At 39.0% G+C, this 25,092-nt stretch overlaps 1 protein-coding gene across 1 annotated transcript; it reads right to left on the bottom strand.

The window, feature by feature from the left end:
• On the bottom strand, nt 1-24,367 carry Ccdc168 (coiled-coil domain containing 168). Its single transcript, XM_070002650.1, has 4 exons — nt 24,137-24,367; nt 23,769-23,802; nt 23,634-23,676; nt 1-18,942 (listed from the first exon to the last, which is right to left on the bottom strand). The coding sequence occupies exons 1-4, from the start codon at nt 24,365-24,367 to the stop codon at nt 93-95; spliced, it is 19,158 nt and encodes a 6,385-aa protein (XP_069858751.1). The 3' UTR covers nt 1-92.
• Between the last annotated feature and the right edge of the window lie 725 nt (nt 24,368-25,092).

Here is a 25,092-nt window from a genome sequence, read left to right as displayed (position 1 = left end):
TTCCATTACCATAGCAACCAGCATTCCGGTGTAAGGGAATGTATACATGATAATATTAGCTTTGAAGAAATGCACTTTAAGGACCCCAACAACTATCTTGGTGAACCCCACATCTTCCAGGAATTCGTAATCTTTGCCACCAGGGGCACTTTGAAGTTTCTCTTCCTTAAGGTTCTTGAGGGAATAGTCCAGCGAACAGTCTGGGGTACAACCTCTAATGTGTCTGCAGGCATACACGCGTAGAAAAAGGGTTGCTGTAGTTTCTCTGAACTGAAGTTGATGTCCCTGTGATGAAGTTTTGTTGCTGGTCCATCTTTGCTTTGGGAAGAGGTCAGTCTTTCTGACTCATAATCATGGACTTCCTTCCTTCTTACCTGTTTCTCTATACTAGGGGGCTGATGGGGGTCACTGTGCTTTCGAAATACGTCAAATGTGGTCTTCTTTCTTCCTTTGCTTTCTGGATGCATGTGGTGTTTTTTTCCAGGATGTAACGGAATATTTGATTCCGAGGAGGAAGTGGAAGAGGGATTTGCTGTGCTCAATGCCGTCCATGGAGGTTTCTCTTCATTACATGATACAGATGGCACGGAGTGAACTTCCACAGCGTTTGGTGAATTCCGACACAAGCTGTCCGGATATAGACGTTTAGAGGATGCTCTGTACTTCCCGCTTTTGTGAGATCCAACAGGAGGTGGGGACATTATTAAGGTGTGTTTTCTAGAAGCCGTCTCATGATGGTCCCCTGAAACTTTGCTGTACAATGGCTTCAAATAAGCCGCTTCTTTCCTCTTGCAGAGATCTCCCAAAGGAACGTCTTTCTGTAATTCGAATATAATGTTCTGGGAAGCCTTGGGTAAACTGCCAGCTAAAATCGTACACTCCTCATCCTCACTTCCCTCAGAAGTCGGGCATTTCCCCAAGGTAGCTGAACTCTCGGTGCTCATCTGATGAGAGAAGTCATTAGAAATCTGTGCTGAATGGGAATCCTCCAAACCACTAGCGTTTGCCTGAATTCTTACATGGAGAGGTTTCTGGGTATTCGGTTCTAGAAAGCGTACACTATAGCGCTTGTCTTTCTCTGGGGTCACGCAGGGTCTTAACTGGGAAGGGGCTCTAGTGTCTTTCTGCAGCACCTCACGTAGCCGGGTTGGAAGAGCACACGCTTTCACCGGCTCCGGGGCTTTTGTGAAGAGTAATGGATTCTCCTGGAGACTTGTCTTGTCGAAAGGAATCCGTGGCTCTAACCTCGGTGGATCGGAGGAAAGAGCACCACGCTCTCTGCTCTCATCTCCTTGTTTACGTGGTGAAATCATGGGCATGTTCAGAGGACGATGGGGAAGAACATTTGGCTTTCGGAACGTACTTTCAACGGAAAGCCCCAGGTGAAAGCGGAGGTATTTGTACTGTAAATCCAGGTCTATTTGATGAAGAGATTTTTCCTCAAACAGTAATAAAATTCTGTTTTTCCGCTTTGGCGCTTTGACAGCAGAGTGCAGACAGCGGCTGGGGGAAGGGTTCTTTCTGTCCTGGGCATTGGCCATCTCACAAGATTCTCTTACAATTCTGGACAGGGCTTTCATCTGTATTTCCAGGGTTTTCATAGAAAGGTGCATAAGGAGTTTATCTCTTTGTTTTGCTGAATAGCTCTGGAGAATATGAGTCCCTGGAGGATCCCGAGCTGACACTTTGGACGATGTTCCACTGTCTGGCTGTGGAATAGTCCGTGGCATTGGGATGGGCTGTCGATCATCACACTTAGCACGAGCAATCGGCGTCTCCACACAGCTTTGAAGAGGATAGTCTTTTGGGTAATTTTCTTCTAAGTTAAGTTCAACAGCCTCAACCCTTTCTGGGGACCTAAAATTCAAATTCTTCTGTCTTAGATCGAGTTTCCAGCTGTTATCTTCTAAAATATCCCCTTTAGAATAAAAGCTAAGTTTCTGGAAGGAGGCTTTTGCTCTCTCTGGCATCAGATTGCATTTTATTTCCAGAACTTTTGAATCAAGGTAATTGGCGAGCTTGTTTTTTTCTTCGGGAGTAAAATATTGCAAAATGGCTTTGGGTTTGGAATCGGGGATGGTTGGCCAGGCCGGCGAACTCTCTGGAGATGGCAGCGATGTCGTGTCAGCAGGCTCATAGTCTTGGAGTTTCCCCAGTCTGTCGGAAGAAACTTTGTGTTGGATCCTAGTTCTGACATGGGAGTCACAGGGGGTTTTAATTGCTTCACAAATTGGAAACGAATGCTCTGCACCTGCACCATCTGCAAGTGTTTTGACTTCCTCGTTTTGAATTCGAGGCACGGTCCCTGGAATAGCTTCTTGCCGCTGAATGTCTCGTGTGGAACCACAGCTGGGTCGGCCTGGGTCTCTTTCTTGGGGAAGCAAGGTGTACTCTCTGGTTTTGAGCAGCTGAGGGCCACACTGTGGTTCTTCTCCAATAGTCACACGCCTGGTCCTTTTCAGATGGGCTTCTGCAATTGTCTTTTGATCTTCAAATGTAAAGGGACACTCTGTGTGCATGAGAATACATTTTGGTATCTTGTCTTCCTGCTCGATGATATGCAAGTTGAGTTTTTTAATAATCCTGTCACCTTGCCCCGGAGCAATCTTTTCTCCCGTACCGGGAGTTAATTTGTTTTGACTTCTTTCGCTTTTAAGGTTGGCTTCTGCTTTGATTTGAGGAAGTGGCTGTGTTTGTGGTTCATTCACCACAAAAGGCTGGGAATATTGTGGGATTGTATTGGTAGTATTCAGTTTTTCTTTTACAACCGTAAAGGTTTCCCTCTTGATTTTACTTGTGTTCGCTGATTTCTCCTTGAACTTAGAAAGGCAAGGTCTCTGTTCACTTCCTAGGTTTGTCTCCAGTTCTTTTGTATGAGGTGGTCTCATGGAAATGGAAAGGTTTCTGATAACAATTCTTGGACTATTTTTATTCCATAAAATCGTATTCTGTGTTCTTTTGAAGGTATATTCTATTTTATTTATAGGAGGACTGTGTCTAGTGAAACCAAAACTTGCAATTTTCTTACTGGGCCTCGGCTCTGTTTTCAGACTTGTGGGTCTTATGTTCTGTCTTTTAAGGGAAAGAGGGATGGACGCACAAAAGGAATCCACAACATTTCTTTGAAGTGATTCTTGAAGTTGGTGGTTTTGTTTTATGCCAGACAATTCTTGCTCCTTTTCTTGTGTTTGCTGGCCTGGGCAGTTGTTCTCCGTATGAGTGATTACTTGAGTCTCAATTTGTTTTTGCTGTTCCAGATTGACAGAGGTGATCTTGTTCGTTTCCTTCTTTATTTCCTCTAGGTGTTCAGACTGAAGCAGACAAGTCCAGAGTGGTTTAAGGGACTTCTGAAGGAATTCCAGAACACGTGCTCCCTGTTCTGGACCAAGCAGTGTCAGATCTTCTTTTCTTCTTAGGGCATTAAATTCTGTGATCTGCATGTGTACGCCTGGCAGTATTGGTAGACTGGTGTACAATGTAGTTTTCCTGTCCACATCTATCTCCAATGTCGTCTCCTGTTTCCTATCCCGAGATGGAAAGTTAACAGAAAGGGTAGAGTTTGACCTAGTCTTGTGACCACTTTTGGAATGCAACATTATTTGCTTTTCCATAATGGTATCTTGCTTTTCTAGTTTTTGTGGGGTAATCAACTTGGTGGTATTCATTTTTTCAAGCGATCCTAACTTTTGGGGAGAAAACATTTTGATTATTTTATCACTCCCTTGTCCATCTTTCTTTGGGTTATACAATTTTAATGAATCCACGGATTCTGGAGATACTTTGGATACAGTCTCCTGTTGGTGGGTCTCTCTCTCTGCCACAGAAAATCCTTTTAAACTTACAGGGGTGCCAAAGGTGACACACATTGGCTTGGCTGTCTGCCTTGGCAGCGCCATAGGAACCTTACCACTTCTCTTTTGGCTAGAATGATTGCTAACGTCAATTTGTCTTTTCAGGTTTCCAGTTGCGGGGTAGGAGTTAAAGGCAGCTCCGTGTTCTTTCTTATATTTTTCAGGTTCATTCTCCTGTTGAGCCATCAAGTGCAATTCCAGCAGTTTCCTGTGTCTGATAGTACCAAATCCAGTGAAATACATTTTCTCATCCTTTTCTGATCTAACTTTTGAAGGTTCACTCCTTTGCTGGGCATTGACCATGAAGTCTGAGCTACACTGCTTCTCTCTCTCTTTCTGTGCTGATTTTTTAACGTTTTTATTATTACCATCAATTAACTCTCTATTGGCTGTTTCCATGATGTCTGATGATTCCTGGAGATGTAGCTGTGGAAAACAGGCTCCTGAGATCCCACTCACGTCTTTGTCTATTTTGTCCCCTGACTCCAGAGTACAGAGACATGCTGACGGTGTGTAAAGGAAAGTCTTTGACAGAATCACACGTGGTTCACCCTTATGATCGTGCACTTTTTTCTCCCGTACCTTCATATTCAGGGCGAATCCTTTTGTATTAAGGATATGTGGAATTGGTGAACTTGCAGGCCCTTTGCAATGTACCCTGATTGTCATGTCTGTGGTCGTCATTTCAAATCCTCCTTCTTTTGGGGTCCTATATGGTTTGCCTTTTCTGGCATCACCATACACAGGCTCTGTGTCTGCTATTTTCTCCACATTAGAGAATGCTTTAACTATTAATGGAAGTAGAGACATTTTGCTTCCAATCTTTTCTTCATCTACTTGTAAACTTTCATCTCGCTTAAGGTTAGGTAAAGAAGATTTAGAAGGATGATTTTTTCTTAGAATCAGAACTTGTGGTTCATCTTGTTCTTCTTGTTCATTTCCCTTGTGCCCTTTGATATCTATATGCAGTTCTGTTCTATGGAGCTTATAGGAAGGAAGTGATTTCTTTCCCTTCATAATTATATCTGGGCATCTCTTCTTTATGGTCTCTTTTCTGTCTGTCTTTCCTTTCTGAAACATGTGTTGATTGGCAATCTCTTTCATACTATCTCCTCCAGCCGTCTCCCAAAGCGTTGCTTCTCCTGTTTCTAATATTCTCAGCAAGGATCTTGTAAGTCTTAGCATTCCATCACCTAATTCTATGTTTTTCTGTAATTGGAGCTGAGGCAGACACAGTAATGAAGTGGCAGGCTTGGTAAGACCCATACGTGGTTCATCTTTGCATTTTTGTCCCTTCATTTCTTGATATTTGGGGGATACTGGAATATCTCCTATTTGACCCTCATCTTCTTCCTTATTCTGTAGCATATGTTGTTTTCTACATTGTAGATTGATTAGAACATCACCAGTAACTGGCTTTAAATACATGTTGTCATCATGTCCAGTTGGTTTCAGGTCCTTTGCTGTGGGCAGAGAGGAGCTTCTTGACATTAGTCTTCTTTTTTCTTCCATTCCCGCTCCCACACACATGCTAAGCAGAGGTAGATAACATCCAGCAGTAGAGATCTTAGTTGGTGTCAAATTTGGCTCCCTTTTGCCTTCTTGCGTCTTTCTCTCTTGCTCTTTAGTTTTCCCCTGAAGGCTGCTGAAATTGCATGTTTTTAAAATAGGGGATTTCTTTGTCTTTAAATACGTATCTGTGGTGACCGCTACACTGTTCGTTCTTACAACTTTTTCTCTATTCTTTTCTTGTAAATCATTTGCAAGATCTCCATCATGGATGGTTTCTGGACATGCTATTCTAACTCTATCTGATGATTTCTTGGACTGAAATTGTGTGAAAGATGATTTTTTCATTCTGTCTTCCAGAATGGAAATGAATGCATTCTTATGTTCCTGCATCTTTCTTTTTTGTTCTTTGATTTTCCTTTGCAACTCTTCAGTTCTGAGCATATGTGAATATAACAACTTCCTTATTGTTGGATCCAAAAGGTCTTTCACGTCTATTTGGAGGGTCTCTTTTTCTTCTTCCTGTGTTACGGGCTGTAGCAGTTCTTTTCTGTTGCCATCTAATGTGTCCATGGACTCAGCATCCTGAATTGTTAGTGATGGAAAGAAGAACTGTGTTCTTTCTCGCAGACACTCCCTTTCATTTACATTGGTATCCCATTTAAAGCAAGACAAAGAAGGTAAGGAAGAAGATTTATTTAGAACCATTCTAGGTTTACTGTTAGCCTCTTGAACTTCTTTTCTTTGCTCCTTAATACTCAAAGGTACTATCTTTCTATGAAATATATGTGCAGATGGGGGTATCTTTACTCTCAGAGTTGTTCTTTGACAGAGTATGTCACACTTTGTGCCTTCTGTTTCCAGCCTGTCCTTTGCCTCTTCACATAGCCTTTGTGGATTTACTTTTACTATTAGACTTTGTGAACTAATACTTTGGTTTACATCTGCATACGAGACTTCCTTACATGATGACCCAGGAAGTTTTACTTGCAAAGGACATGACAGAGAAGAATCAGTTTTGTTCAGACCCACATTAGAAGCTCTTGTTTCTTCCTGCATTTGACCTTCTCTTTCTTTACTGCTCTTTGGTGGTTCCTTTCTCTTGCTCAGAATACTGTACTGACTGATAGACATAAAAGGAGATGTCGATGTATTTTTCTGGGAAAGTGTGCCATCGGGATGTATCAAGTCATTTCTAGCTAAAGTTTGTACTCTGTCTTCTTCTAGTGGAAGTGATGTTTTTTCGTTTCTCTTTTGTCTAGCAATGGTCTTTGTAGATGCCGTTTGTCTTGCAGGCAATAATTTCTGGAGCACAAGATGTGATAAGCAGCTTTTTATTATTCCTGGCTCCATTTCTCCTTGTATTTTTTCTATTGGGTTTTCTGTTCTTTTTGAATTGCCCAAGGTGTCAATCAAAGGTGACACAATATACTTTAGTTTCTCTAAACTCAACGATTCTATGTTCCGTGTACAGGGGAGAATGGATTTTGTTAGTTCTCTTTTGTCTTCCCTTGCTTTATTTCCTTTGTCTGGTTTACTGCAGGGAATAGAAGGTAAGGTCAGAACTTCACCTTGTTTACTTTTTCTCTTTGGCACACGTCCCAAGTTTTCATTGACATTTGTCTTTTTGCTGGGTGGACGGCCACCGTGCCTAGCAATAAGAGGCACGTGTGGCAGTAGGAACTGATTTGCCTTGGAAATCGTGCCTGCAGAGTGCCTTCCATACTTTATACGCACCATTTTCCCTTTCTGTGGCTGGTGCTCTTGTGTTGTGCTGGTGTCATTTGACTTGCCATACCCAATGGACATTTCGGGTGCCACCTGGCCTGCACCACACAATTTCTGGTGATGTAGTTGTGAAACAGCACATCCTAATATTCCTTGTACATCTTCTCCTCCTTTCATGCTTGTGTCTAATTCACAATCCATTTGGGAAGGTGCAAGATGAAAATGTGCATGCATAACTACCTCTGTATTTTCACCTTCTGGGCCTCTTTTCCCAGATCCCTGACCTTCTGCATCTGCTTTCCCTTGCGGCTTGCCCTCTGGATCTGTCTGCTTTTGTCCTTTCTTACTTTCTGGATTCACTTTCCCTTGATCTTTATCTTCTTGATTCCATTCCTCTTGTTCTTTACCCTCTCCATTTATTTTCTCTTGCTCATGGCCTTGTAGATCCATTTTCCCTCGCACTTGATTGTCTTGATCCACTTTCCCTTGCTCTCTGCCTTCTCCCTCCATTTCCTCTTGATCTTCGCCATCCTGTTTCTTTTCTTTGATGCCTTCTCCATCAGTTTTTCCTTGTGTTTTGCCTTGTGGATCCATTTTCCCTTGCTCTTTATTTCCTTTCAAATCTTTATCTTTTGGATATACTATGCCTCTCTTGGCTAATATTTTTATTTTATCCTCTTCTTTTTGTAGTACATATTCTTTTATGTTTTCGGTGCTTGTGATCTTACCCTTGATAGATTTTTTACTTGCTTTTCTCACTTCATCAGATAATATCTTGCATGTTAGTTCTGGAAGAGAATACTTCATTGCTTCAGTTCCATGGTTAGTTTTTTCTATCTTCAAAATCAGTTTTAAGTGAGAAGAAGGTATCCAATCATGGGAATTGGTTAGAACCACATTTTGTTGCTGTTTCTCTTGATCTTTTTTGTCTTGCTGAATTTCCTGTAAGCGTGATGATTCCATTTTCTTCAAAGGAACGACTTCTTCCACTTTTACATCCTCCCTTTCTTTGTAAATTATTTTTTCCATGGCATCTATTACACTGTTTGCAATAGGACTAGATGCAGAGAGTGTACATGTTATTTCATCTCTAGCTGATGACCCCTGAAGCTTTGGCTGTAGAAGGCATGATTTTGCCTTCATTTGCATAGCTTCTTCTCCTTTTACTTTTGTGTTGACTTCAGAATAAAGTGGAAGAGAGATGGAAAATTCACTCAGACTCTCTCCTTGTTCATCAACCTGCATCCTTTTCTCTTCTTTTTCAGTATTCAACTGTAATTTATACACTACTGAAGATTGCTTCTTCTCCACAGTTATCCTTTCAGACTGTATTATTTCTTCAGGAGCTATTTCGACTCTATCTTTCTGTGGCAAACATTTTGCTCTTTTCATGCTGCTTAAAACAGTATCTGTTGGCTCCTTATATGTTCTTATTGTACCTGACAATCCCTGGAGTGTCGATGATGGAGGATGGAATCTTGTTATTCCTTGCTTGTAATTTTTATTTATTTTAGTATCCCACTCCAAGCGAGGTGAAGAGGGAACGCAATCTCGCAGTTTATTCTGAACTGTACTTGGACTATTTTTATTCTCTTGAACTATCTTATGTTGTTTTTTGTAGTTCAGCCGTGGTTCCTTTCCATGTAGTAAGTGTTTAAAAGGTGACTCTTTCCTTGTTAGAGTCTTACATACGAGGTCCTTTATATCTTTTACATTGACTGTATTTTCTTTACATTTTTTCTTCCTCTGTGGCAGACATTTTACTTCTATTACATTCTTTAAATTATTTTGATTGGCCGACTCTGAAAATGATACTTCTCTGACTTTTGATGATGTCTGGGACATCAGTGGTGGCAGGTCACGCCTAACTATTTTTGATTTATTCTGTCTTTCTTTTATTGTTGAACTCAAATTAGCATGGCACGGAGATGGTAAGAAAGTGCAAGTGTTTGTCAGTTTCACATCCAATTTACCTTCACCTAGCTGTACCTTTTTCTCTTGTTTCACAATATTAAATAACAAAGGTAATTCATTTCCTCCGATTACGTGCGATAGTGAGGATTTCTCTGTCATTGAAATAATGCCAGAGTCCCTTATTCCTTTCATTTCTACTGCCTTTGCACCATTCTCTTCTTGTTTTTTTCTTTTTATCCTATTGGAGATAATCACATCAGTTGACTCTTTATCTGATTTGAAGTCAGGTAAAGGAGGGATGGGCTCACCTATTTTTGTGACAATCCAATCTTGATCACCATGTCTCTCTTTTATGGTTATGGTTTTATCTTTGACATTACATTGCATTTCTAGTCCATCGCCGCTTGGGATATCACAGTCAGTGGCACCAAATGTATCTGAAAATACAGATTTTAGGGCTTTACTTTCAGGCCATTGTATACCTTTCATAACTCCCTCTTTTAGGCCACCGTTCTGTCTCTTATTTTCATGCCAAAGATGTATACAGATTGAGAGAAAATGTAAAAGTATGCGAGGCACATATGCTTCTATTTGCTTTTCTTTGGCCTTATGTAAGTCTCCTTTCTTTGTAACTCTTATCTTGGGTGAGTTACTATTTAATATGGTCTCAATGACCTGTGGTTTATCTGATGACTGATTTCCTTTAGAGAATAAAGGATTCCAATATTTTATGGTTTTACCGCATGCTTCTAAAGGCAGCACTGCATTTTGTCTGTTCATTTGCCTTGGAGCTATTGGTGAGACAAAGCATTCTATACTTGTTTGATTTTTAAAACACAAGTCCAGTCCTTTTTTCCTGCTTGAAACAGGACCTTCTTCAGATAACACTCCCTTCAGCCATGGCATTAAATGTGGCCAATGACAGGGATAATTTTCAGAGTGTGATGTATTCTCCTTGATGCTTTCATAGGAAATGGGCAGGTGACATTGACTCTGTCTGTTTTTTCTTTGCTGAGTATATTCATCTATCACATCCATTTTTCTTAGTGGTATTCTGGTCTGTGGAGTTGAATAGTCATGTGTCATTTGAAGTAGATCTGTTTTGGAGTGAGATGTAGGCTTTGGAAGATGATCATTTCTATGTTTTTCTTTCTGTTTCTTCTTTCCTGTATTTAAAGTGTATTGTTGACTGTTTGTTGGCTTTAGTGATTTGGTTAGTTGTGACGAAGCAATCTGATATGTATCTATCAGAGAGCTCGAAGCCCATGTTGGAAGAGCCTCGGATGTACTTTCTTGATGTTCTTTTCTCCCTCTAATATGTGCATTAATCCCTCTGGTACATGGAGAAGAATCTGCTGGAATACTGGCTTCATTTGATGCTTTCTCTAAAGCAGATGAATTTAACATCACTTCTGCTGGGACTTGTCTCTTTGGATTTGTAGTATGGAACTGATGAAACACACATGAGAAAATGGATTCCAGAATTTTTTCTTTCGTCTGGTTACAAATGTCCAGTTGCTTTACCCTCGGTTTTTCTGAAAAGTCCATTTTCCATCTTTTTGAATTGATTGGAATAGCAGTTAACACGGATTGTTCTTCACGGCATGGATTCACATTGACATTTATAGAGATATTATCCCTTCTTTCTCTTGTCATATTCGGTGTCTGTTTTAAATGGAGAGGGCTCCTAGTGGAGCAAGGTACAGAATCTAGAACACTTTTAGGATTGCTAGCTGGTTTTGCATGTTCTCTCCAATCTGGACATGTTCCGTGCAGATCCCCTAGAGATTTCTGGTCTTTGGAATTTAGGAAGAGACCAGTGTCATTTAATCCTTCTCTTCCCAATAGATTTGAAATATTTTTTCTGCTAATATACATTTCTCCTTCCTTAGGTACCTCGCCTATGTTTTCTAAATGAAGAGGTTCCCTAGTGAGTTCTGCATTTGTTCTAATTCTTGTGGTATCACGGATCTTGCCATTGATTTCCATCTTCTTTGGAAATATACCACTATATACTACATCTCTCTCTAAATCAACTTTTGATTTCACATGGAAAGGTTTCTCTATTTGTGGGCTAATCATTATGTAATCTCTACATCGTGGGAAAATGTCTAATGAAATAACCTGGAGTTCTTTTTGATCTGAGTCATATTGCTCTAGTTTCCTGAGGGTGCCTGGTCTAGCACTCTTATCAATGATCTGCGTAGATGACCTTTTCTTTTCACTGAGTGATGTCTTCAGGTTTAGCTGTGGAACAACATGTGCTGCCTTTTGTGGTGTGTCCTTTTCCCCTTTTACTTCTGTAACCGCTGTAACCTGACACGAAAGCTGACCACAGTTGCAAACATCATTCAGCAGGAAATCTGTCACTGTTTTCCCTTGCTGTGATTCATCCTTCTCTTCCTTAATGTTACCTCTTGGTTCCTTCTTGTTGCTTCGGGTTCCATATCCTGTAACATAAAGCAGCTGGAACACAGGGAGTTTCCTCACTTTCATTTTTGTCTTTTGGGGGTACAGAGGACCTGACCTGACAGCAGCTCTTCCTGTATCATGGTGGCATGTGCTGTCCACAGGGCATGGCTTCTGCCCTGTCCACAATGTACCTACACTCATATCCAATCCTGGTCTGTCTTTTTGCTTGAGTATGCCAGTGTTCTTGTACTTGCTGATAAACTGTTCTGCATCAGGATTCCCTGTTATTTTCAGGCCCATGGTTGTTTCAAGTCTTTTATATTTTCTAATATTTTTCTTCCTCTTCTCTTGTTTTTTAATATGCAAGAGTAGTGTCTCTATATTTTGGGGCATGTGCTGTATACTTGAACTATAGGATGCTTCATTTACTTGCAGGCTAAAGAATTTTGCATCTTGATGTATGCTTTTTCCTTTCACTTCTTCCTTTGGCTTTCTAGTGTGAGTTCGACCCAGTAGGGGAGATGATATGGATCCCAGAATGTGACTGGTTCCATCTTTCTGTGAAACAGGTTCAGAGTGCACCTTTCTTTGTAAATCTAACCTGTCATGATGAAGCGCTTTTGATTGTCGTGACCCAGTTTGTAATGGTTGTATACAGCATTGGAGAATGTCTGCTAAAATGTCTTGGTGACCAACATTTTCTTCCAGTTTTTCAATGATTCTGGATACATTGACACATCCTGAGGACGACGTAGGCCTTTCATTTAGTAGTTTATCCATCTTTAGATGTAAGAGGATGTTTTCCCCCTCTTTCAACTTATCTTGCTTCATTTTCATTTCTGCAAGTGTTTTATACTGAGACCTAAGGCATCCAGAGTCAAAATGACCTTCAAGAACTAGATTTGCTACAATTTTACTCAGTAGAACTGCCTTTGGCTGCTGTGTGCTAACTCTTCGTCCTTTTTTATTGCTTCCAGTACCAAATCCAAGCCACTGAGAAACTGGTCTTTTCTTTGCCTTCCGTTTTTTCTGTCTGATAGGTAGAGGGTTTTTCACATCATCTGTTTTTGCCTTATCTTTAGATATTATAATTTTAGGATGCATAGTAATGTAAGCACAAGTGGAACTCCAGATAGCTTCTGGGATATAGGACTCTTGCTGTTTCTTATGTGGGACAAGATTTTTGGGATTTGTTTTAAATTCATTTTGCTTTTCATTTTGAATAGGATGAATCTCAGAGAAAAGAACAGTCTCTGGAATAAACTGTTCTCCAACTTTTAACTCTGTATTTTGACCCATTAAATTAATATCTGTTTTCTGAGAAGGAATGTTCTTGGGGAATACTCTATTAATTAAAGGTGCTTCGGAGTTTCTCATTTGTACTACTCTAAACTCAAATGGCTGACTATTCTGTAGAGTTCTGTTAAACATAACCTGTTTTTTATATGCCTTTTTCTCTCCAACTTTTGCTTTGGTTATGGCATTTCTGGTTTTAGAAGGTCTTTCATATGTATCCGATATACTAAATGATTGCTCTGTTTTCATATTTTGTAGAGTAGGCATAGAAGCAGGTGTTGATATTACATTGGCATTTAATTCAGCTTTATTTTTCTCTACTTTTATGCTTCTAGCTTTAGAGTTCCGCTTTTTATTAATGGTTACAGTAGAATGGTCTACAGTATTATGCGACCATAAAAGTGTTGGTTGTTGTACTTGTGAAGGTATAACTTTAGCACTTGACATTTCGGGTATATTTAGGTTATCTGCCAAGTTTTTAATTTCTTGTGAAGCAGATAACTGCTTGTCAACAGAATCTACAATTCCTGCCAAATGGTATGGAAAATTTTCTTTTAAATCAGAGTTGTCCATTTTTTTCTTATCATATTTTCTAGAAGCTGCATCATTTGTTGGCTCACTGTGTTTTGCCCAAACACGTGATTTTTCCACCTTTGAGAGTCCAACTTTGACAGTTACTTGCACATTTTTGTTGTTTTCTAATTTTACGTTTATTTCTGGATTCATTTCACAAATCTGGCTTTCAGAGAAAAAAGGCTCTCCAAAAATCATGTCCTCTGACTTGTCAGGTTCAGATTCCTTTATGAGCTGTACATTTACTGTTAAGTTGCTCGTGTGGGAAGGACCAGTTTCTATGAATGGTTTTTGCTTTTCCCCTCCACTTTCTCCATTATGTAGTTTTACTTCCTTTAAAGGGTTGAAAGTATCACCCTTGTTCGTGGAATCAGAATATTCTGCTCGGCCTTCAACTGGTGATGCGGCTTGTGAAAACTGTGGATAACTATGCCTCGACTGTCTCATAGCTATCTCTGGTTTTAATTGATTTTGCCTTGTCATGTCAGAGAAATCTGACATGAAGTCAGTGGTATTCAGAAATGTGTCTGTCACATTTTTAATTTGCCCCATAGCTTTTATTTTGCTTCTTAAATTGAGTTGGAATTTCTTCTTATGTTTTATGATAAAGTGTCCATTGGTTTTAAGTATCTGTGAAACTGATGGCTTCTTTTCCTTCCCAGTTAAACATTTGAGAGTCACTATAATTTCATTTTTCAATACTTGTCTTGTGTTTCCCTTGCTTTTGGAGTTAGACAAAAAAGATATAAAAAAATCTATAGATCTCAAGCAACTTGGGGCAATGTGTTCTTGTACCTTTTCCTTTCCTACTGTCGTACGATTACTCATAGTTTTTTTAGGTAGACTGTCCCTTTTTGTTGTTGTATCAAATGATCGTTTATCCATCATCAGTTTGGATGATGGACTTCTGGAATATTCCATGGCACTGAATAATGACTCTCTAACACCTGCATACCACTGATTCTCACCCTCCTGGTACTTAATTTTGTGTTGCTTTTTCTTTCTATGGCCTCCTGTAGGATATCTTTGTTGTTTTGCTCCCAACATTTTATGCCTGGGCCTCCTACATTTTTTGCGTACACATTCGAATGTATAGCTCTCACTTTTAGATTCAGCTGACACAAGACTGGAAAAACTTAAAGGTTTTAGAGCTGTTAAGTCCTTTTGATTCTCTGACTTTTTTTCAGAAATGGTACTATCCCATTTTCTTCTAAGATTTCCATCCCAAGATGCATCACATAATATTAAGCCAATCTCTGATTCTTCTGCTTTTGGAAATAAAGTCTTTAGACTTGCTACACTGCTTAATTCTTCCTTTGAACGAGGGTCCTTTTCCACTGTTTCAGCTTGAGGTGTGGCAGAGGAGATGGCGTTTAGAAATAGATCTCCCACCAATTTACCTTGTTTGATCTTGGTTTTGGAGCTGCATTTTAATGGCCTTCTGTAGCTTGGTGTACTGCATCCTATGATATTAAACATTTGGGAGACTGGTGCCTTCTTTGCCTTCAAAGCTACACAGTTGGAACTCATTTTAGGTCGTTTGTCCGTAAGTGCTAAAATGCCTCTATCTATTTTAGGTGCAGGTGTAGTATGGGGGGAGAAAGTCAAAGACTCTGAAACTGCTGGTAGTTCTTGTGCTAATCCTTTTTGTTTCTCTGCTTCCAGTACAATCATATAAAATCCATCAGATAGGATTCTGGAGCATGTTAAAAATTCAACAATTTGTGATTTTAAGGTCTTTGGAGGTAGATATTTGCGGTAACCACATTGTGGAATATTAAATATCTTTGAAATTGATGGCTTTTTTACCTTCATAATTATGCATGTGGGACTCTTGCTTTTTAAGGCTTTACAAGTAAACGTTTTTCTCTGTCTAGTAGAATCAGGTAGCTCATATTTGAAGAGATTCATAGATCCCAGAATAGTTGTTTGTAGGTCACTTCTAAACTCTACCTTTTCCTCTCCATTCCAATTGTGTAGTACACCTGCCAAATGATTCTCATTCGGCAATGCATCATATGGTGTTGTACCAACTAACATTGCGTCAGTTAGTGATTCCTCTGATTTCAGAGGGGGAAGTTTTGCAATTATTGTACCGATTGTGTCATTTTGTGCCTGGATGCTTTTCCTCAGCTCCTCTCCTTGCACCAGATCTGCAGGTTGTTCTAGAACATACAGAATTTTCCTACTTACTTGGCTCTTTGGTTCGTAAAAGTTCAGATCTCTCCCTGTACCCGAACAGAATTCAAGATGTTGGCTGGACTGTGGAATTACTTTTAATAACATCTCCTGTTCTCTTTCTTCTTCATCTTGAAAGTTGCTTTCTTGGACATCGTCTGAAGTAATACTGCCTTCTTGCTTTCCTTGTGTAGACATGAATCGTGTTTCTCTTGTTATTCCTTTTTCTGTTTCTGTCTGGCTAATTGTATTGATGTCTGTTAAAGAGCACATTTCATCTGTTGCTTCTTTACCTTGATAGATATCTTTCATTTTGGTGGCCAAGTCATATCTGAAGATCCTACTATCACGAGGGGCTAATTTTGGTTGAGCTTCTTCTACCAATTTCACTTCATCTTGTAATCGAGCTTCCAGAGTGTTTGGGGATGTGTTTTCCTCACAAAAGGAATGCAAATGCTTTCCTTCACTGTCAAGTTGGGGTTTTCCTTGTGTTAACTCAATATAACAGTAATTCTCTGCATTTAATCTGGTATGCATTCCAGTATCAGGCAAAATAGACACGTGAGGGTAAGCATTCAGAAGCGCATCTGACAAACTTTTATCTTGCAGCATTTGTTTAATGATAATTTCAACATTATTTCTCAATTTTCTTCTATGGCTAGAAGTGTCACATCTATTGAGATAAAGCATCTGTGAAATTGGAGGCTTCTTTACTTTTCTAATCACTTGTCTGATGAGTGAATTTTTTGTTCTTGACCATTTTTTTCTGGTCTCAAAAGATTCTATGGCAACTGAAGATAAATCCCTTTCTAAATCTTCCTTCTCTTGTGCCATACGACTGTCTAATTTCTTTCTGAGGTTTTCACCAGAGGGGACCCAGTTCTCTCTTGTTTCAATTAAATATTTGCCAGTCGGCAAGTTCTCTGGCATAAGTGGACATACAGGATCGATAGCATTTTCTCTGCTGGTAGGTCTGGATGGGTTTTGCTTCATTTTCTCTACTTGCAATTGATCAGTGATAGGGCTTGGAACAGCCCTTGAAGCAGTCTGTGTAGAAGGAATTTGTGGATACACTTGTTGCTCTTTATCTTGAATCAACTTGCTTCCTAAACTGATTGGTTCCATGTTAAATCTGACACATTTACTGTTCCTCTTTTTATCAATGCTGAACCTGAGGTCTTGTGACAGTGGTGGAACTGCTCTTTGTTTGTCTTCCTCTCTGTCACAGTCTTGTGGTTCTTTAACTATAGGGCTTTCATCAATACATTTTTCTTTCTCTGTTTCCTTTTCATGTTCTAGTTCATCTTGTTTTAACACTGAATTACTAAGTCTAACTGTTGATGTATCCCTTCTGTCGCTTGACCTGCTATGCATTTCTGTATCGGGTGTTTGTGAAATGGTAGCATATGTGATATCATGAAATGCATCAGATGTGCTGTTAGTGTGATGCATATTTTTTATACTGCTTCTGGTGTTGAATTCTAGCTCCTCATGTTCAGTTAGGTTACCATTTTGTGTTGTAATATTGGGAGACAATGGTATACTTTTCTTTGGATTTACACATTCAGTATTTGCTTGCACTTTTATGCCTTGTAATTCTTCACTGCTTTTATGGTTTTGGGGTCTTAAGGAAATAAGCAAATTGACATCTGAGAACTCCAGAACAATTTTCAGTAAATCTTCTCGTTTCTGTGCATTCTCTTTTGGGAAGTCCCCTTGTAGGTTTGGTGTACTAGCTGGTAGCTCTTCTCCGTTCTCTGCACTTTGTAGATCTTCCTTCATTTTTATTTCTCCGTTTGTTCTCATTTTTAGAGATGAGGTAAATTTCTGTCGAGATTCTGACATAGCTTCTTCGGAAGGTATCTCATGCTTTAGAATATCCAGGTGAAATGCTTGCTCAATAGGGACTTCAGGAAGTTTTTTGCTTTTCCTGTTTACTTCTGCTAATAAGAAATAAGGTGCTTTTAGTTTATCAGCATTGATCATGAAAGAGTGTCCGAATTGAGGTAACACTTTTGATGAAGTATTTTGTAGTGCTGTATTTTCTCTGCCATATTGCTTTAAATTTTCAATAATGTCTGACATTCCCGTGTAACTGGTTTTCTCTACATCTGGTGACTTATTTTGTTTCTTTACAAAATAGTCACATTTTATTACATCTGGCAGGACTTTCACTAGATTTTTTCTAGAATGCTTTTCAATGTATGGAATAATAAGCTTAGAGACAGACATAAGATGTAATTCTTCTTTTTCAATGTTATGTTTCCATCCTAACTCATTCTTATTTTTTGAAGTGTGACACATTATGATTTGAGACACCCATGAAGTTGGTGTTTTCTTTGCTTTCAGAGATGGAACTTTAACACTGAGTTTGCATTTATTATATGATGATTTTTTTCTGTTTTTCTGCTCTTTAACGGTAGGCATACAAGGCATTGCGCTATACACAGAATACTGACTTAATTCAGATGAAGCAAGTTTTCCCTGGCCTTTTGGCATTTTCTTCTTCAGTTGTGGCATATCTTTAGCAACTGATTTTGGACTTAAGGCTGAAAATTCAGCATTCTGAAAGCCAGTATTTTGCTCCTTGATGGGACATTTAATAGTGTTTGAATCTTTAAAACAAGCAGAATTTTGGGCGTCACCGAAGTATTCATTAGCCTCTCCACCTTTGAGTAAATCTCTTATTTCAATAATGCATGGCACTTTGATGGAATGTTGGCTCCTGTTCATGTCTTGGGTCTGGAAGGAGCCTTGGGTGCTGTTGGAGAATGGTTTCACCGGCAAATCTTGAGGCTGATAAAAATAGTTGACCGGGTTATTAGGCTGATCGTTGACTGATTCTTGGTTATAAATAAATTGTTGGGCTTGACTAGAAAATCGGGCATCATAAAACCCTTGATTCTGAATAGCGTGTTGTTCTGGAAAAGAATTTCGTGATTCTATTTCAAGAGAATGTTCAAAGTTCTCCTGAGATCTATGATGTTTAGTCTGTAGTATAAATTTGGGTTTTAAAGAAATTCGATGTCTCACATTTTCCTCCAGAAGTCTAACTTGGTGTCTAGAGAGAACTAAGTGGGCAGGAGGGAATGGTGCCACATTGAGATCCTCATCTTCTATGCTGGATTTAGAAGTTTTTGATAAACTAAGATCAGAAGAAAACTCTGGTTTCTTATTTTTGTTGGTTTTCATTATGGAAAATAATGCCTTTGAAGAAAAATGGTTTTGTTCATATTTATTTTCTGAATATTCTCTATGGTTCTGAAATTTCTCCTTTACTTCTGAATTAAACAGTGACAAAGATGAGCTGGCACCACCTGGAAATGGCATGCGACTTTTGCAAAAGCAGTTTACTTGATAATCTCTCTCACTGGTCCCTGAGCATAGTTTTTCATCTGAGGATAAAATGTGATCTTCAAAGTGACTTTCATTTTCTTCAGATATAAGTGTTGAAGTAGTACTTTCTGAAAAGATGTCATTTCTAAAACATAAAAAGCTGTGTAAATGAAATTTCACTTAGGGGTTATTTTTTTAAAGGTTTCAATAGAGTTAAAAAATCATATCATATGTAAAAGCAGATCAATATAGAAATAAAATATTACAGAATAATTACCTAGTTCCTTTTTCTTAATTAACCCATCAGCTAGTGAAGCAGATCATTTATATATTTCAGAGAATGAGAAAATCTGTCTTAAGCTCTCTAAAACTTGGTTCAAAACAAACACCAAGAAAGTCAAAGTGGCAAGATTACTGTTCTTTTACAAAGAATATCAGTTTGTTTCTGTTCTCTACATGAACTTTTTACCAGAAGAAAACAATCTTATGGAAATTTAGCAGGCACATCAAAAGAATGTTCAGTAGTAGTATGAACTATAGCTTTCTGTAGACAACTGACAGTATCTCTAACAGATATTGGTTTGTAATCAACTGAAAAGTGTACATTTTGGGAGAGTACTTCTCAATACAATTTGGGAGTCAAAGTAAGGGGGTAGAGTAATGATCCTAACAAAGGACTCACGTACCTCAAATGAGTGTCAGTTTAATGAGTCCTCAGGTCAATTAACATCAGCAATGCATAATGTGATGGTTAAGTTTATATATCACCTTGGCCAGGCCATAGTGCCCAGATACACAGTCAAACATAATAATGGATATTTCTGTGCGAGTGTTTAGGGAAGGAGATTAACATTCATACCAGTACTCTCAGAAAAGCAGATTGCTCTGCCTAACATGGGTACAATCCTTCTGATCAGCAGAAGGCCATGTAGAACAAAAGACCAACCTCCCAAGAGGAAGCAGAAGTGGTCCTTAGGCTTAACTCCAGATGTTGGACTTGCTAGTCACTATAACTATCCTAAAACAAATCTAATTACACACACATACACGTGCACACGCACGCCCATGTACGCACACACACGTGCGCGCACACACACACACAGAACCAACAGTATATATCATACACACAGATTATATACAGCAAGAAAGTGCCCACCTACAAACCAAAAGGAAAGGCTGTTGGAGAAACCTAAGCTCTGGTACCTTGCCTTGGACTTACCAGCCTCAAATACGTTTCTGTGGTTTATGCCATCCAGTCTGTTATTTTGCTCATGGTATCTCCCCTGCCAGGTAATTACTATGGCAGCTATAGCAGACAAGGCTGTATCTACATTTTTGTTACTTTTACTATATAATCCTTGGTAGCAAGGTCCATTTTCACAAATCAAAATTTCTTATTGAATTAGTGATAATAATATATATTTCCCAATTTACTTCAGATGACTAGGCTCAGTGTAACATAGGAATCATATATTCACATTAGTTCACAAATAGACATGACCCAGCATAAGGAAAACCTGAAACAAGCCATTCCTGCAAATCTAATGTAAACTCAGTGGGTTTTTTTTTTTGTTTATTTTTGCTTACTAGGACTAAGCCTCACAAGCACAAGTTTTCCTAGTCTCACATGTCACCTTTTAAAAATATGTAATTTTTATCTTATTATTATTTTATTCACCCCCAAAAACAATCACACAAAAACAAAGAACCTCTGTTTTGTTCACTGGTGTACCTCAAGAGTCTAAAACAATGGCTGGCACAGAGAAGGCCTTTGGTCAATATTGCTGAATGGTGACCTCTAGCTCTAAGCTTCTGACTGCTTACTTTCATCTACAAGATGAGTAGACATTAAAACTTATCCCTTTTGGGGCTGGGAAGGTGGCTCAGTGGTAGAGTGCTTGCCTTGCATGACTGAGGCCCTGGGTTCGATTCCCTAGCACCACATAAGCAAAAAGAAAAAAGCCGGAAGTGGCGCTGTGACAAGTGGTAGAGCACTAGCCTTGAGCTGAAGAGCTGAGGGACAGTGCCCAGGCCCAGAGTTCAGGCCCCACGACCGGACCCAAAAAAATAAAAAATTAAAAAATATATATATATATAAAACCTAACCCTTTCCTCAATCTCAGTGAACACACACACACACACACACACACACACACACACACACACACACACACACACACACACACACACACACACACACCTCAGAAGTGTGTTTCTGGGTTGAACCCATGGCCCTCAGCATACTAAAGAACATGCTTTGTCATTGAACCACCCTGAAATTTTAACTATTAGTTAGCTAAGAGACTAACTACTACTAATAACGGAGAACAATTATATCAGTATATCATATTAAAATGGTGTGCCTTGAAAAAAAATCTTTGTTTCAATCTTTAAAAGGAAACTTTTTTTTTTTCTGGTCCTAGGGCTTGAACTCAGGGTCTGGGTACTGTCCCTAAGTCTCTTGTGCTTAAGGTCAGGGCTCTACCACTTGAGCCTCAGTACCACTTCCAGCTTTTTCTGAGTAGTTTATTGGGGATAAGAGTCTCAAGAGACTTTCCTGCCCAGGCTGGCTTCGAGCGTCATCCTCAGATCTCAGCCATCTGAGTCCAGCTCTAAAAGGAAACTTTTTACCACTTCTTTTTGGTATAAATGAACCACTAGGACCACTACTCTCTTCTCTTGGAGCTCCTGTAAGGTAAAGTAAGAGCAATGCTGAGACAATCAATCTAGTAAGAATAGTAGTTACTATTTGACTGGCAGGAAGAATCTACGCATGAATTACTGGGGCTAATTCACCCCCTGGAAAGGGTGGCCGAGATTTCGTCATGCTACTGGGAAAGATTTCATCCTGCTACTAGGAATGTCCTGCGATTTAAAACTTATAAACTGACTATATCTGGAATTGCCTAGTTAACATTCATAGACCATTGTCGACCTCTGGTAACTGAAACTATATGAAGTGAAACTTCAGTTGAGGGTAGCTACTGTATCTTCCCTTAGTGTCCCAGAGAAATACCTAAGGGATGAACTCCTGCACCGGCAGGAATGCTGGTACTCAGAAGGGGAACATGTAGGAGTCTTGATTCCGAAGTGGAACACTTGTTTTTTCCCACTTCTTCCTATGACTTCCTCATGTTTATCCTCTGCTTTTGAATTACTTTAATGTCTCAAACACCAATTTCTGGCCTATCAAGTTGAATAGACACTGATTACATTTCTGAGTAACTCCAGTTTGCACTGGCTTCCTGCTCCCAGCATCCAACCTGCACCCCCAGAGCATGAGACCTTGTAAGACTCAAACCTTTGAACTTGAGTTGCCAGGACTCAATAGGATATTAAAACCACCAGACCCTTTTCACCAGACAAATGAAAGAAATTAGATTGACACTGAGTAATTTGCAGATTCATTCTTCAATAAGCAATCTTGCTGAAATACAAAATTCCTATTCTTAAACATATTTAGTGGCTACTGTCTACAGAATTACATCCAATCCAACCCACAATTAAATCTTGACACGTTACAGAAAGTCTTACATGACCTGACACCATTCTCCAACCACTACCCCCGCTTCCTTACTCCATGTTTATGTTCCAGCAATTATGAAATAATTACAATTTCTTTAACATTAGCTTACTGTTTCTTATTTCTTTGCCTTTACTCATGTGCTAGAATGCCTTTATTATCCTCAATTTTTTCTGGTTTTCATTCAGCCTTGGAAATTCATCTGTATTAATCACTCTCCCAAAGCCATCCTAAACATCCCTGCCTGGTTTAAATATCTCCTAAATGTGGAAGTAGCTCTGTGGCTCAAGTGGTAGAGCACTCACTTTGAGCTGAAGAGTTAAGGGATAGCACCCAGGCCCACAGTTCAAGCTCCATGACCAAAAAAAAATCGTCTAAATGTTCTTTTTTTTTGGGGGGGGGGGGGTCCAGTCCTGAGGCTTGTACTCTGGGCCTGGGCACTGTCCCTCAGCTCTTCAGTTCAAGGCTAGTGCTCTACCACTTGAGCCACAGCACCACTTCCGGCTTTTTTCTTTTTGCTTATGTGGTGTTGAGGAATCGAACCCAGGGCCTCAGGCATGCAAGGCAAGCGCTCCACCACTGAGCTACCTTCCCAGCCCCAACAATTTATTTATTTATTTATTTTTTGGGTAAATGTTCTTATACTTCTAGCTCTATGTCACCATAACACAGGACAACCATTCTGTATGTATACTTCTTCCCTATAAGAACATAAACCTCTTGAGATCAAAGAGTATCTTAAGTGACTGTCTCCACATCCATGTGATCCTCATATTATGAATAGTTGAATTAATTTCAGACAATCTAAAACCACAACAATATTATAGCAACAATATTAGTGAATATGTTGGAATTTAATCCCTATCTCTGAAATGCCTTTTATATGTTCTTAGATTCTGATTTTATATTCTGATTTCAGAGAAATTCATGTCACTTTTGTAGGCTCTAGTTCAGTGTTGACTTGATACAAGGTAGGTAATAAATTAATTGTGCCATAAGGAGTAGTGGTTACTATTTTTTTATTTGTAGAGGAAAATATTTAGAGAAGATACTCATTAACTTCTCTAAGCTTTATTTTTCCTCATCTATAAAAATAATTTCCAACTTGAAAGGTAATTTTAATAATATACCAAACACTCTCAACACACCTTAGAACTTGACACCAATTTAAACTAAATGTTAGACTGAATTATGATGTTGAACAGTTACATTCCACTGTACTCAGAAAAATCCTTCTCTAATTCAGAAGCAAATATAATTTTCAAGCAAATATAAATGACCTATCTCACTGGATTTAGAATTGTATCACTTACCTTTCTTTTGAAGTTGGATGGATAACTGATGGATTCTTTGGAGCTAAATAGGAATTAAAAAAATCACATTATCAGAGAAGAAATGTAAGCTAGAAAAATTTCACAGTAAAAGAAAAAAAATCATAGGATATTTACCAAATGCCGTGCTTTCAAGGCAAATATCTTCATTCTGTTTCAAGGGAGAAAATTAAATGTTAGAGAATCCAAATATCAAAGTTAATTTTCTATTATTTTATTTGTCGATTGTGGGGTTTGAGCACTGTCCCTTAACTCTTTTGCTCAAGGTTAGTGTTCTACCATGTGGCTCTACTGTGGATGATTGGACATAAGACTCTCATAGACTTTCCTATCCTGGGCTGGCTTTAAACCCCAATCCAATCCTCAGATCTCAGCCTCCTGAGTAGCTAGGATTCCAGGTCCTAAGCCACCAGCATTCAGCTACAAATTATTCCTATGTGTGATTGTGAAAAACAGTGAAGTGGAAGTTCATTATTTGGCCTTACCTTCTGGGAATCTGAACCACTCTTTCCTGGAAGCACAGGTTTCTTCTTGAGGAATGCATAAATGTTTATGAGTATTACCTCAAAAATAATTCCTAGGAAAGTTATAAAGAAGATCAACATCCAATCATTTTGAAAGATCCAAGATGCTTGGAGGTCCCATATTGTCCAAAACACATCATCTTCTGATTCATCTCCTGCTACATTTTTAAAGAAATAATGTGGCTTTGACATTTTAATGTAATATAGGAAATTGATTGGTATCTCTCAGAATTCCTTGAGTTCAGATGCCCAAAACACAAAAGGTGGTACACCCATCTCAACCACATGCAAAGCTTTGCCAGAAACATCTGCTAGTGCTACCCAAGGTTTACCAAACGTAGCAAGGACAGCTCTGGGCCTAAGTGACAAACGTGTCATAGTGGGCATTTAACTTAGCTCACAATATCTCACTTTAAGCAATATTGCAAGTTCACTGGCGAAATACAGTGCTAGATGCTTTTTGTTTTGGTCTGGTTGTGGGGCCTGAACTCTGGGCCTGTGCACTGTCCCTCAGCTCTTCAGCTCAAACCTAGCACTCTACCACTTGAGCCACAGTGCCACTTCCGGCTTTTTTCTTTTTGCTTATGTGGTGCTGAGGAATCAAACTCAGGGCCTCATGTATGCAAGGCAAGTGCTCTACCACTGAGCCACCTTCCCAGCCCCGCTAGATGCTTTTTTAAATTTAAAAATTATTTATTAATTTCATAAAAACCAAAACAATCCTATATATCCTCTGAATATTATTACTCCCATATAATTTAAAAATATAGAATAAATTCGAATTGGTAGGAAGCCTTTGATCTGAACATTTCTATTACCAGTAACAGTGTATTCAACATTTATTTGTGGCCAAGAAAATATAGTACTTTGTTAGAATGAACATAGGGTTGATCGATGTAACATGTAAAAATATTGGG

Source organism: Dipodomys merriami, unplaced genomic scaffold, assembly GCF_024711535.1.
Source record: "Dipodomys merriami isolate MVZ:Mamm:240054 unplaced genomic scaffold, mDipMer1.0.p SCAF_6, whole genome shotgun sequence".
In the NCBI taxonomy this organism is placed as follows: domain Eukaryota; kingdom Metazoa; phylum Chordata; class Mammalia; order Rodentia; family Heteromyidae; genus Dipodomys; species Dipodomys merriami.
The sequence above is the reverse complement of the archived record's forward strand: the minus strand, read 5'-3'. Positions and strand labels throughout refer to the sequence as shown.